This window comes from Chenopodium quinoa, unplaced genomic scaffold (genome assembly GCF_001683475.1).
Source record: "Chenopodium quinoa cultivar QQ74 unplaced genomic scaffold, ASM168347v1, whole genome shotgun sequence".
Taxonomy (NCBI): domain Eukaryota; kingdom Viridiplantae; phylum Streptophyta; class Magnoliopsida; order Caryophyllales; family Amaranthaceae; genus Chenopodium; species Chenopodium quinoa.
In genome coordinates this window covers 579041-592810 of record NW_018742907.1, presented here as the reverse complement: position 1 = coordinate 592810, position 13770 = coordinate 579041, and the positions used below count along the sequence as shown (strand labels likewise).

The following is a 13770-nucleotide window of genomic DNA, read 5'->3' as shown; positions in this document are numbered from 1 at the left end:
TTGATAAAAAGAAGAGAGAGCTAAAACACTGCTAATGAGCTACTCCTCTTATTGCCATATGATTTTGGAATGGAACCTCCTTGAACTTGTGAAGTGGACTCTCTCTTAATTTGTAGGTGCGACCCAGACTCGTACTTAACATATATATTAATTTAAAAATCCGAGTATGGCTCGGGAATTAACTAATTACATTACATGACATAATAATAAAGACAAAATTAAGCTAAAAGAGACAATTGATGGCGTCACTTTAAAAAAAAATTCTAACAATAATACTTGTTTTAAATAAAATATCTTATTAGAAAAAAGGATTATATGTAAATGATTACATTTGTTTTTTTTTATAAAATCTAAACTAAACTTTTTAAAATATTAAGTTGTTCATTATAATTATTTAGTTATCTTTTAATATACTTTACACGATGTGATAATTAGTCTGCTAGATCTTTATTTTTTATACCGAGGCTATAATTTTGTGGCCATTAAAATTATTGAGCAATCGCCTTTATTGAATAAGGTTTAACCAAGTTTATAATACGTGGATACACCAAAAACAGTTCTCAGTGAGTATAGCACTCCGTAAGGACAGAGGAAATTCAAGTTACTCAATTTGAGTGACATGATTTGTTACTCAAAGGGCATGTTGGTAATTTGAACTAGCATTAATAAGGGTACTTTTGACTTTTCTATAATACCCATTCAACTATCAACTTTCTCTCTCCTCACTCCTCTTCTACCTCAACCATCCAACCACCACCATCATTACATCCACCATAGCCACCACCATCATCACTTCGTCGCCGCTGAACATAATTGCACACCACCACCACCACCTATGGTGGTTGAAAGTGCTGCCGTGAAGTATAAGCTTTCCCTAGGGGGTTGATATGGCCATACTTTACACTTTTACAATTATGGTGTCTTTTTGTTCTTGCCGTGAAGCGGCGTTAGGGTCGTTATGGTTAGATCGGCCGGAACGGACGCCGGAAATGATGGGGTCGGGGCTTGTGAGCGACGTAAGGGTCGTTGTTGAGGAAGGAAGATGCCCGCCGCATTGGCGGACCTAGCCTTGTGGATGGTGAGTCAAATGTCAAATGACTCACCAGGGCCCAAAAAAATTTCTAAGTGTTTTTTTTAAAAAAAAAAAATTATTTTCTTTGGTTGATTTTATTGCTGTTTGTTTGGTAAACTTTAAACCTTTTGTTAATGTTGTTGGGTTTTTGATGAAATTTGAACCTTTTTAACCCTGTGAATTGTAGTCAATATTTATTTAGGGTGTTTATTGATGTCAATTATGTCTGTCAAATTGTCAATACACCATTAGCTTTGGTAGTTTATATGAGGTTTTGCATATGTGCTGATTTGATTGGCGATTCGGACAATTGCTTATGATATAGTCGACCCACCCTAATGATATAGACAATTATGTCTGTCAAATTGTCAATACACCCTAATGCTTTGTCAATTATTAGAGAGCTAAGCTTGTCATGTTGTCAAAATTTTTTTTACATATTTGGTTATCGATTGTGACTCACCAATCGGAAATTTCTGGGCCCGCCAAGATGGGAAGAAGAAGACTGAGATGCTGGTGATGGTGGTGGCGGCGGATCTGCCGGAAATGATGGTGGTTGGGGTTGTGTTTATAAATGAGAAATGAGGGAGGAGGAAGAAGGGGAAGAAGAAGCCATATTTACATAAAATGCCATTTGAGTAACACAATTTGTTACTCAAATTGAGTAACCTGGACAGATACTTTGCTCCAACCTTGTACTTTAACCAGGTTAAAAATAAGATAATAGTTTAACTTTCGGCTTCCACTACATAATAGCATAGTTCTTTCGAATCTATAGACTTTGAAGTACTAGGTGATTAGTTTATAGGGATTTATTAGTTATCAAGTATAACCCATGGAAGAAGCAACCATTAAATTCCTTTGCGCATTTGGGCAGACAAAATGGATATGGTCATATGGAGAATTGGAGGTATCCTATTTCAGTATTTCACTTTATCTAAGCATATACCTTTTTTTTTTTTCTTTTTTTTTTTTTTTTGAAAACAATCTAAGCATATACCTAAGTAAACAGAAGTATAGTAAATACAAATAATTTTCGAGAAAAAAAGTATTTTTCGAGATTAATTGAGTTTACCACGTACATCATGCAATCACAACCCTAATTTGTTTATAAAAAGGTTAAATATCACATGACTACATTTTCATTACGTATAAATTATAAAACAGGGTCAAGAAAAGTATGTGAATAGTGTTATTTTAAGAATGCTAGTGAATTAAATAGAAACGAGGGTTTATTAGATTTATACCAATGTAAATTTTCTAAAGATAAACATGTTTAAGTGTTCATCGAGACTCAAAGAATTGAAGATGAACTTTTGCATTAGCGAAAGTAAAATTAAAAATAAAAGTCATCTAATTACAAAAAAACCTAAGGAAATATTAATTGACCCGAAAAAAACACTAATAATGGGATAATTATTTAGAGTTAATTGGAAGTCGTGATTATTTTACTAATCCTATTAAAGTTGTGAGTATACTTCCTTTTTCTTCTTTGATCTTAGATGACTAGGACATAAAATAACGAGCACCTTGTCTTGGAAGCAATGGATAAATTCCCATTTTCTCAAAATGGATTTTTTTTGCAATTTCAAATAATGATCATCAAAGAATAAGGTACCAATATTATACTAGAAAAAAAAAAAGATGGAGAGAGAAAGGAAGAAAAGTGGATTTAAAAATACATCGAAGTGATACAAAGATATTCAATTCTGGAAGATTGTCTCAAGTTATTTTACCCAATAAATATGAAGATTTGTGGGTGGAGTGAAGCAGAACTCTTAAGTGAAGTTTCCCTAATAATCAGTCAATCACTGCCTCAACTTAGTGTTGAACATACCACATTCTAAAGCTAATCTATGGGAAACCTTTTTCTTTCTTCTTGTTTCCTGAATCTGTTAGTTTTAATCTCTATTACAGGTAAATCTTGTTGTAAATATTGCCTCTTGTTCTTTCATTAACATGTTTGTTTTTGACAGTACAAAAAAAACTGACTGTTTTTTCGATTACAGACGCTGCTGTTCAGTTGATAATAGTGAACAACTGTAATGAAGAGCTGTGGCCGGGAATCTTAGGAAACCCGGGTCAGCAAAATCCCAAAGATGGTGGCTTCAAACTCAACAGCGGCGAGGAAGTTGTTCTAGACCTGCCTGACAAATGGGCAGGAAGGTTATGGGGTAGGCAAGGTTGCAGTTTTGATGCAGAAGGAAAAGGGCAGTGTGAGACTGGTGACTGTGCTAGCCAAATTCACTGCCGCGGCACAAGTGGAGTCCCCCCAACTACGGTGGTTGAAATGACATTCGGTTCATCAGTCTCTCCTCTACATTACTACGATGTCAGCCTCGTTGATGGATTCAACTTGCCTGTGTCAATGAAACCGGTAGGGGGAGGGGTCGGATGTGGTGTTGCTAAATGCGATGCTGATCTGAATGTCTGTTGTCCATCAGCACTGGAAGTTAAGAAGGGTAATAAAGTGGTTGGTTGTAAGAGTGCTTGCTTAGCTATGCAATCTGCCAAGTACTGCTGTACAGGCGAGTTTTCAGATCCTAAAACCTGTAAGCCTACCGTCTTTGCTAATCTGTTCAAGGCCATTTGTCCAAAGGCATACACTTACGCATACGACGATTCATCGAGTCTTAACAGATGCAGAGCACCAAGATATGTAGTTACATTTTGTCCTCCAAAGTAGTTCATTAATCACAAAGAATCAAACTACTCTTAAGCAAGAGTAAGTAGTCACTTAGATTATCTTTTTACTTTGTAAGTCTGTAATCTTAAGAAGCTTTAGCTGTAAGAATGTCCATCAACTCGTTAGATTAAGTCTCTGTCTAAAGTCGGGGCAATGAGATTCGAACACAATCATTTTAGTAAAATTAGACTTTTGCAAACTTTGCCGACCCCAAATCATTTTGGGAATAAGGCGTTGTTGTTGTATACTTTTGCAAACTTTGAAAATTAATTTAATTTTGATTTTGTGGAAAAAAATGTGAGAGGGAATTAGTAGACAAGGAGCAATAATAAGCAACCTCATCTGTGGATCCATCTCTACGGTTGTCTGGCCGCTGCTGCAATTTATTGATTTGATCTTCATCAAAAACAATAAAATTCAGCTATTTTTTTATGCACCTTAAATCAAAGCAACCCATTATTGAATTTAATTAGTGGGTACCAATATTTATACTAAGGTGCAATATTAAATTAATTAATCATACCATGAACACAAATTTCCAGGCATCAAAGCAAAATCCCAGGAAAAAAAATGGCAAAATGCCAGAAAAAAAGCGTCGAATGTAGAAAAAGAGAGGAAATGTATTCCAACCACGTGCCCGATTTGATCATCGGAAAGAAGAACAAATGGGCGAGTAAATTGGAAGTTGAAATTGAAAAACTCCATTAATTTCGCAAACGAAGAAATTGCCTCAAAACATGGAAAATGGTTATGGGACAGAGTGCGTTTGCTGATGAAAAAAAAAATTGAAGAACCCTAAAATTTACAGATTAAATTAATCAAATGTTTCAGTATATAAGGGCCCGAAAGATCAGAGTGAATCAAATTCAGGCGAGTGATACTGATGAATTAGGGTTTTGCAAGGCTCCGATTCAGGAAAAATTGGTTGGATTGTAAAATACATTCGAAATCCAAACAAGAAGCTACCTTGCTTTTGATTCTGTAACTAAAATTGAGTTGGTAATCAAAACAATTGAAAATCTTGGGGGAGGAGAGAGAAAATGGGGAAGAAGATAACTGCTGAAGTTTGTTGCTGAGCACGAATGATTAGGTTAGTGAGCAAGCTCAGATTTTATAATCAGAGATTTTTTGCGAAGTTAAGAGATGTCCAACCCTAATTTTAGGTATGAGTTCAGAAGCCAGGCCCAAATAATAGCCCAAAAAATGTTCATCCTCATTTTTTAAATTTGAAGTGTTTTTGCCTTTTTGGTAGTGACATATTTGAATTGGCTAAACGATTAAATAAGGTTCAATTTAATAAAATTGATTAGTTGGTTTTTTTATAAAGTTAATCAGAAGATGGGACAAGCTTTGTCACTATATAACGAAGTCAATTGTTCCTTACAAGATTGAATTTGTGAGGGATTATATTAGTTTTTTGTGATACAATGAGGGATATAATTAGTGGACCTAAGGCAAAGTTGTCTAAAACACATTTTTTTTTTGGCAAATCTTATCCAACATGAGCTGAAAAAAACGAGCTTATATGGTAACGAAGAATGAACACAAGAACAACTTAAAATTTTTCATTTCTCTTTTTTTATTTTTACAAAACACCATCTTAAGATAATAAAGATTGCGCCTTGGATTGTCTTAGGGGCATTTTTTAAGAGACAAGGCAAGACTTAACTAAATTATTTTAAGACATAATTACAAGGAGCACAAAGCCGCTATGTTTCCATAGGTATTTTAAATCTAACACACAAAATTAGATCATTTGGATCAATTATATGGCTATTTCAAGGGTGTTTTCGAGGTTTATAAAAGTTGGTTTGCAACCATAATAGACATAGCACTAGGTCTATATTATACAATCTCGAGAATAGGTTTGGTTCTATGGTAAATGTTAACTCAATGCGATTTCAAAAATTGTTGTAGTTGGTCAAGTCTTGTGAAATGACACCTAATATATGGGATCAAATCTCATCAAATGATTTACAGATTCATTAAATACCTTCACTGAAAGGAGAAAAAAAAATGGAGGTAAGAGGTTAAAAAACTCAAGCAAGTTGGAACCAAAATCTTACATAAAAGTTGTTGCTATTTACAAAATACTTTTACACAAACAACTAGTCAAAACGGCTAATGCAAACAACTACTAGAGTACTTACTAGATAACATCTAAAAGCTAATTGCCAAACAAGGCCTAGTCTAACCAACGTACAATCTTTAGAATTACATAAGTTGGATACTCGTCATCATCTCCCCATTTGAAGTCTTTGTACCTAACAAACTATATTGCCATTTTATTCTTTTTCGAAAATGTCTTAACTAATATACACCTTTAGGACAACTTTCTCTTAGGGAAAACTCTAATTAACCTAAACAATTACTGTCTGGTTATTGTGATACATCTATAACAAGACTATATGATACTCTCAGTCTCGAAAAGAGAGAAAGGAACATTGTAAAGACAAAGTGACTTATTGCTCAATTTTGTGTTTGTAATTGTCAAATGTCTAAACGTATAGCTCAACAATCAAAGGGGTAGAGATGGGAAACATAAAGCCAAGATCATTTACATTTATAGGACAAACAAAAGGGTGGAACTTGACTGTAGCTCATGTGATCCAACATGGCAATAACAGTGACTAATGCAACAATGAATCACTATGCAATTAAGAATCAAAAGAGAATCCTCACTATTCCTCAGGTTGTTTGGTTGACATCAGATTGCATGGAAATACTTCCTAAACAATGAATCACACATGCTAAATATTCTCCTCATAACAGATTTACTAGATGGAAAAGCTAAAACCTCGTATCTCCTGTTGGGGAGGCATAATTTGAATGAGAACTAAGGATATGGGAAAGTCAATGAAGGGGTATTTTGGCCGCTGGCACCCAAATTCAATATTCTGAAATTGCAGCTAATGGAGAAGATTTTCAATAGCATGTGTGTCTTAGTTGTTAATTCATGTCACAGAAATTCAGACTCCAATAACACTGTAGGGAAATGAAAGCCTAAAAGGTTATGAGGGCTGTAGCAGGATAATCTTCAATACTCTTATTTCAGAGAAGCTGCAATAGAAGATCCTATAATCAATTCAATCATCTGAAATTGCAGCTAATGAGGAAAATTTTCAATAGCATGTCTGTCTCAGTTCCCCATACATGTCACAGAAATTCAGACTCCAATAGCTCTGTGGGGAAATATAAGCCTAAAAGATTTTGAGGGCTGTAGCAGGATAAACTTCAATACGTAGTACTTATATTTCAGAAGCTGCAATAGAAGAGCCTTAAACCATCCATTCCTAACCTCTCTCAATTTCATGGTTTCAACCAAACAAGCTGTAAAAGCAATCAGGGCAGTCTATCCCCTGCTGCAAGGCTTCCTGAGCATCTTAAGTTCATGTATCTTTTACTCTTCTATGACCAAACAAACTTTTCCTACCCTTTAAAGAATGGTCAAGGACAAATGCAGAAAGAACGTGGTGGAATGAACACATTCAAATTTGTAAAGGCATAAATAACTGCTCATTACATCTTATGCACAAGACCAAAGTACTTGAAATAGATTAGATAAGACTTCTAAGTTTCAAGGATATCCTTAATGCCCGTGCCACCTTAGCAACTCAAGCTAATTTGTAACTTCCAGCAACTCCCCTTAATGGTAAGCCAAAATAGTTTAACTTGCATTGGTCCTGCATCACTCAACTTATCAACCAGTGTTTTTTGGGCAACAAGGTCCCAAAGCCTAAGCAGAAAGCACAGGGGTGAAATAAGCACCTAATTGAAGCAAGGCCAGTTCTTAAAATCAAATATTTTGTTCATAAGATGAGGTTGTAGCCTTGCACACAGTAGGGCTCTGGTGAACTTAATGCAATTACTGCGCCTCACTAAAAATGCATTGCTGATTTGCCGTGCATTTCTTAGCAGCATCTTGGGCTTCAGAGAATTGGGGAGCACATCTTAGGCTTCAAGTACAAGCTGCTTTGCTCAGTGAGTCACTTTGAAAAGTGACATGGCTAGCACAGGCAGCTCAAATTTCTGCCCAACAATAGTCACACATGATAGTCTCCTGTCCAATAGGAAGGTCAAGGACTAAGAGACTGAGAGACCCATACAATTTTCCCTTGCATAGATTAAGATGACTAACACAGATTACTCATCAAAAGCCAGACAAATTTCCATCAAACAATTGCTAGAAAAACAACCATGTTTTTGATATCAAAAAGGGCCAACTGATCAAAATGTCATAACTTCCATAAAAGCGTAACCAAACTAGATCATTGTGCATTCGTATTTCCTCACAAGGAGCAAAACTTCACATAGCATAATTAAACTACTCAAACAAAATTTTACAGTAGCCTCTAGATTCTTCAAGATATGAGCACTAATTTCTTCCAATATTTGAAGAAATACATCAAGTTCCCTGGTCTAGCAAAAAGTATAGCCTATTCAAGATCAGCTTCAAAATAATACTTCATATTGACCACAAATGTCCACTCTGGTCCTCTGCAAGCTTATGAAGCAAACAACATTTTTCCATGATAATTCCACTTAACGATGACCCATAATGGATTCTCCACTGAAGTGTAAACATACTAGAAGAAATGATTAATCTATGCTAACACTTAAAAACAAAATGCCAAACTTCTTAAGAACATAAAGGGTATTACTTACTCCGTATTACAGCATTTCCTTCCTCTAAGATGTAGGCACTTATATCATCTTGCATTTTCATTATTTATTTATGGGCACCATGGTAACTAAATTTCATTGTGCATAACCACATTTCACATTATCCTTTTCTCAATTCATTAAGATGTAGCTCTCATTTCTACTAAAGCTGTTACAGTAAATAACATACAGCAGAGAAAACTTAAAAGCCAGCAGTTCATATCACATTTCTAAGAGACCCAAAAATTCTTCAAGAAGCCTAAATCAACACAACTTCTATCCCCAACACACCCACAAAACTCCACATAGTGCATGTTTGGTATGAATTTAGGATAGAAAATGGAATGGAAACAAATAAGAAACGGTTATGTTAACTGTTTCCATTATAATTGTTTGGTATAACTATTAAAAAGAATCCCTTAAATCAAACTGAGGATTTAGGAGGGTAACATCTATTGTTACCATAGAGTTGGAAAGGGTAATAAATTAAAATAGGTAGTAATGGTTATCCTTAAGAAATTGAGTGTATCACAACACATCTCATACCAAGCTATAGGTAATGGAAAAGTTAATCGAGTCCATTCTCAATTCTCAAAACTTGATAACATTATACATTATACCAAACACGACAGCATTATGAAATTCAGTCTCTCTTCACTTTGAACAATCAAGTTCACAAATTTTCTGCCAGTTGCATAAAATCTCCCCTCAAAACAGCCCTTATACAATCTCCGACTATGAACCTGAATCCTACAACCAATCTACTTAACAACTTCCCCATGATTAAAGCTCAAAATCTAAGCAATAGCAATTCCAGCAGACATAAACATAAAGAAACAACATCCCAATATAATAAAAATTCAAAGTTCAATAATTCAACATAACCATAATTCAGCAAATATTAATCAGAACTGGCAAAAAAAATTCCTCATTGTCAACAACAATTCCCCATCGTCGTCATCATAGCAACAACAAGAATCCAGAATAAAGCATCCCAATTGCATCAAATCCTTATTATCAAAATCAAGTAACAACAAAAGTAACCCTTAAAATGCTTACATTTCCAACCCCACAAACCCTAATCAAATTGGGGAAAATTAGGGAGTATCCCAAGGCTTAGGCTCAGGAAGAGCAACAACCATACCTTGATGCTCCTGCGAGAGAACAACCTGACAACCCAACCTAGCATGCTTGTTAAGAACACGGTTTCGCTGATTCCTTTTGAGCACATACTGTTCATCATACGAAGCAGCAGGAATCTTCTGGAGCCATTCTTGAGCAATATGAACCTCGCATTCAGCAGAACAAGCTTCGATATCTTCAAGACGATGAGAAGCAGGGTCGATTAGATCGTGATTAGTTAGGGCTTTGAGTAGGGTTTGGCCTGAGAGACCGATGATTTCGCGCTTGTGGCCGTCTAAATCGATTGCGAAGAGCTTGACGATTCGATCGGAGACTTTCTTAGTGCCGCCGGTGGATGGGGCGGCGGTGGTGGTGGTGCGGGTGAGGAGGGATTTGGAGAGGAGAGAGAAAGTGGAGGAAGTGGCGGTGGTGCGGTGAAGGTGGGTGGAGAGACGCTGGAGACTTGCGAACGCCATTGTGTTGGGGTTTGTCAAAGTGAGACTCTAAATGAGAAGAAATTAATTGCCTTTGAGTGAAAAAGTGAACATACAAATTTCTTAGGCATTCCACATATTTCAAAGGTGCAAATTCGTCATTTTAAGTCAATAATTCTGGATAATATTGTAATTTTTTTTATAATTTTGAGTAGAGTTGATTAGAACGATTTCCCATAATATTGTTGAAATAAAAATCAATTCCCATAATACATTGATTTTAAAATAAATTCCCTACATAGTGTCCACGTAGGATCGTTTTTTTTTGCTTTTGGTTCAACTTAAAACCACTAATGGTAATAGCGGTTTTAAAAGAGACCGCCTCTAACAATAACAGGTCTCTTTGCGTCCTTGGTTAATTCACAAGGCTTAGTTTGCAAGAAGATTATTTCAAAGAGACCGCCTCTCAATACGACAGGTCTCTTTGCGTCCTTGTTAATTCTTAGCCCACAACAAGAAAAGAGAGCGCTGACAATTACACTTATAACTTCAAAGAGACCGCCTTTCAATAAAAACAGGTCTCTTTGACTTTATTTTACCAAAATTGCAAAACCGCTAATACCATTAGCGGTTTTAAGCTGAACCGAAAACCAATCCTACGTGGACACTACTTTGGGAATTTATTTTTAACACGAAGCATAATGGCAATTAATTTCTATTTCAATAATATTAAGGGAAATCAAGTATGGCCCGGCCTGATTATGGGCAGAATTTTTCGGCCCGATTTTTTTTTTGGGACAGGTTTGGAAATGCGATTTTATGCATTTTTAGTTGATTTTTAGGCCCGGTCCGAAATGGCCCGAAAACCCCACACGGCCCGACCATTTTGGGCGGGTTTGGGCACAAAAAATCCGGCCTGAAACTTGGTCCGGCCCGGCTCGAAAAACGGCCATGACTTTTTAGCTCCGGCCCCGCCCGTCCAATGATCACCTCTAAGTTCGAGCTAACACAGGATCCTTCAATGTCAAATTGAAGAACGTCAATAAAGAAATAAAGAATCTTTAATGGAAAGATAGAGAAAATACAATGAAGAAATTGAATAAGGCAAGGGTCATCAATGGAGAAGGATGATATCATTGTCCTTTGGAGTTAGTCATGCCCTTTGTTTCACCATTTTTTCTTAGGCCAATTTCAGTTTTGTATTCATTTAATTTCAGGCATTTTGGTAAAATCAACCATGACTCCACCTTTCAAACATTCGCTAGGAAGCCCTAAATCACTCCTATCTCTCACTCACACAATAATGGCAGGTGAAGTAGCTCCGACGATGGAGGGTGTAGGAGCAATAAGTTGAAAACACTAAAATCAAAGCTAGGCGAAAGTTGGTTGTGACTTCGGCAATGGGCGGTGGCGGGTCCAGAACTAAATCAATCTCTCTCACCCGCCAACTCTATTGGCCACCATTGCGTCGGCGACAATTATGTCCAAGAGCTACTTTAAAATGCTTCCAAGGTTGTTAATTTCACCTTTAATTCCTAGGGTTTTAGTTTAATTTGGTTGCAAAGCCGTTGGAGATGGTGATGTCGATGGTGTATGTGGCCAGTTTAATGGATGAAGGTTGGACGTGATGAAGATGGTGGTGTCGGTGGACAATTTAATAAATGAAGTTTGAAAATGATGAAGATGGTGGTGTAGGTGGAGTTTCGATAGAGGAAGCTTTAACATAAGGAGTTAGGATGTGGGCTTACATTTTAGGTGATTAAGCAGCTGACAAAGCACCCGTATGAGTTGGCGGCTGTTTACCAATAGATAACTCGGGCTTTATCTGTTAAGAAACATAAGATGTTTCTCATGAAGAGAAACCAGGGCAACACGTGGAGAAAATCCAAGTTACACAATATGATAAACATCGTATGTTTATCCAGGGTCATATTCGTCTTTTCACACAATAATTTGGGGGCAAAATTGTAATTTTCCATGTCATCTTCCATTAATTCTTTCCTCCATCATACCTTTCTCACTCTTTGATATATGTGTTTTATATGCTATTTTATCCCCCGTCCCACAGTCATTTTTATGCATATTTGAGCTCTTCGGGGCTACTTTTTAGTACTAATGTGTGGTTTCCAGTGTTTTGTAGAGTTGACATTTGTTTTTTAGGAGTTTCCCGGATTTGTTGATGATTTCTATGGTTTTCCGTCCACTATGAGGTATCGAAGCTATTATCACATTCATGACCGTCGTTTGTAGCCCAAGACCGATTATCTTGGTGACTAAGAGCTTGGTTCGTGGAATTAGTCTAAGGAAGAAGTGAATTTGGGCCACAAGTGTTTGGCGCCTATAAAAAAGAAGAAAGAAAACTCGGCCAAGAACAGACCGGGCCCGATCGGGCAGATGCCCAGAAAAGTGATTTGAAGAAAAAGGCGGCCCCGATCGGGTGGCCCTTCGCCCAATCGGGCGCGTGTTATTCCGGAGGCCTTTAGGGTTTGTCGATTTGGTTAATTTGGAGTTTAGTATTTAAACCTTTTTGTAAGATTTATTAGCTACGTTTTTAGATTACAATTTTCATTCTTAAGCTTTTAGTGAGAGATTATTTGTTGAATTCAAGATTTCCCTTTTTAGTGCAATTTCATATTTCCTTCATTCAGAATTATTTCTCGTCTCTTTCATTGCTTTGTTTATCACTTTGATTTTAATTGCTTTGCTATTTTTGTGCTTTGATTGCAATCATGTCTTTTATATATGCTTTGATTAGTTTAGATTTAAATATGTGTAAGTAGTTTAATTCTAGGGTTTATGGGGGATCCATAATTAATATGAAGGGATAATTTGTTATTATTGATTATTAATATTGCATGATAATTTCTTATTGAATTGTTTTAATTCTTTACAATTGGATTCTGAATCGATGTGATTTGATTGTAAAAGTATAGCAATATTGAATTGATGAATCGAGCAGATGTTAATTTGATATTAAAGGCTATTGTCAATAGGAACTTAAATCTAGTAAATTGCGAGAGCCTGTTAGATCTATGTTGATTAATAAATTGTGAGAGCCTGTTAATCATGTTATGTTTGCAATATTAATTGTTGATTGTTATGTTTTATCTCGGAGTATTAATTATTGGTGAACCTGTATTGACCCTAGGCTTTTTAATTTATTGATTTCTTCCTTAGTTTAATTCATACAAACCCTTATTTTTTTCTTGATAATTTAGATTATAATAATTAATTAGGAATAGACGAGCGTTGTTTCCTTGTGGATTCGACCCTACTTCCCTATCTATTATTAGTTAGTGATTTTAGGAATTAATTTTGATTAGGTGATACGACTTTAGCCTATCACTCTTCTTCTTCCATTATCTCTCCTCCTATTTGCAGTTAATCGTACAATGCCCTTAATTCTCCATTATTCTTAAGATTTTCCATTCATCGCCGAAAATGGTGATGTTAGGGTGTTGTATGAGGTGTTGGTGAAGAGTACATCATTGTTGTTGAAAAAGGAAGTAGAGGAAGAAGAAAAAAGGAGGGTTAAAGAAGGAAGAACAAGACGACGAAGATGATTGTTCAAATGATAAAAAATGTTTTAGGGCAAAAACCTAGACAAAAATAACCAAAGTGTCCTTAGATAAACAAGTTTGTTTTATCAAATTGAGTAACATGGATAAGGATGACAATGGGCTGTATCTAGACTTGGTCTAATGAGATCCAAATCCAGACCCGAATTTTTGGAGGTGGATTTAAATGCAACCCAATCCACTGGGTCTAACCATATATTTTTCAATTTTTGTCAC

The 13770-nt window shown here is 36.0% G+C and overlaps 2 protein-coding genes across 2 annotated transcripts; one reads left to right on the top strand and one right to left on the bottom strand.

The window, feature by feature from the left end:
* Positions 1-2623: 2623 nt before the first annotated feature.
* On the top strand, positions 2624-3957 carry LOC110727529 (thaumatin-like protein). Its single transcript, XM_021907091.1, has 2 exons — positions 2624-2989; positions 3082-3957. The coding sequence occupies exons 1-2, from the start codon at positions 2929-2931 to the stop codon at positions 3756-3758; spliced, it is 738 nt and encodes a 245-aa protein (XP_021762783.1). The 5' UTR covers positions 2624-2928; the 3' UTR covers positions 3759-3957.
* Positions 3958-9286: 5329 nt separating this feature from the next.
* Positions 9287-10090, bottom strand: LOC110727527 (adrenodoxin homolog, mitochondrial-like). Its single transcript, XM_021907090.1, has one exon. The coding sequence runs from the start codon at positions 10016-10018 to the stop codon at positions 9518-9520; it is 501 nt and encodes a 166-aa protein (XP_021762782.1). The 5' UTR covers positions 10019-10090; the 3' UTR covers positions 9287-9517.
* Between the last annotated feature and the right edge of the window lie 3680 nt (positions 10091-13770).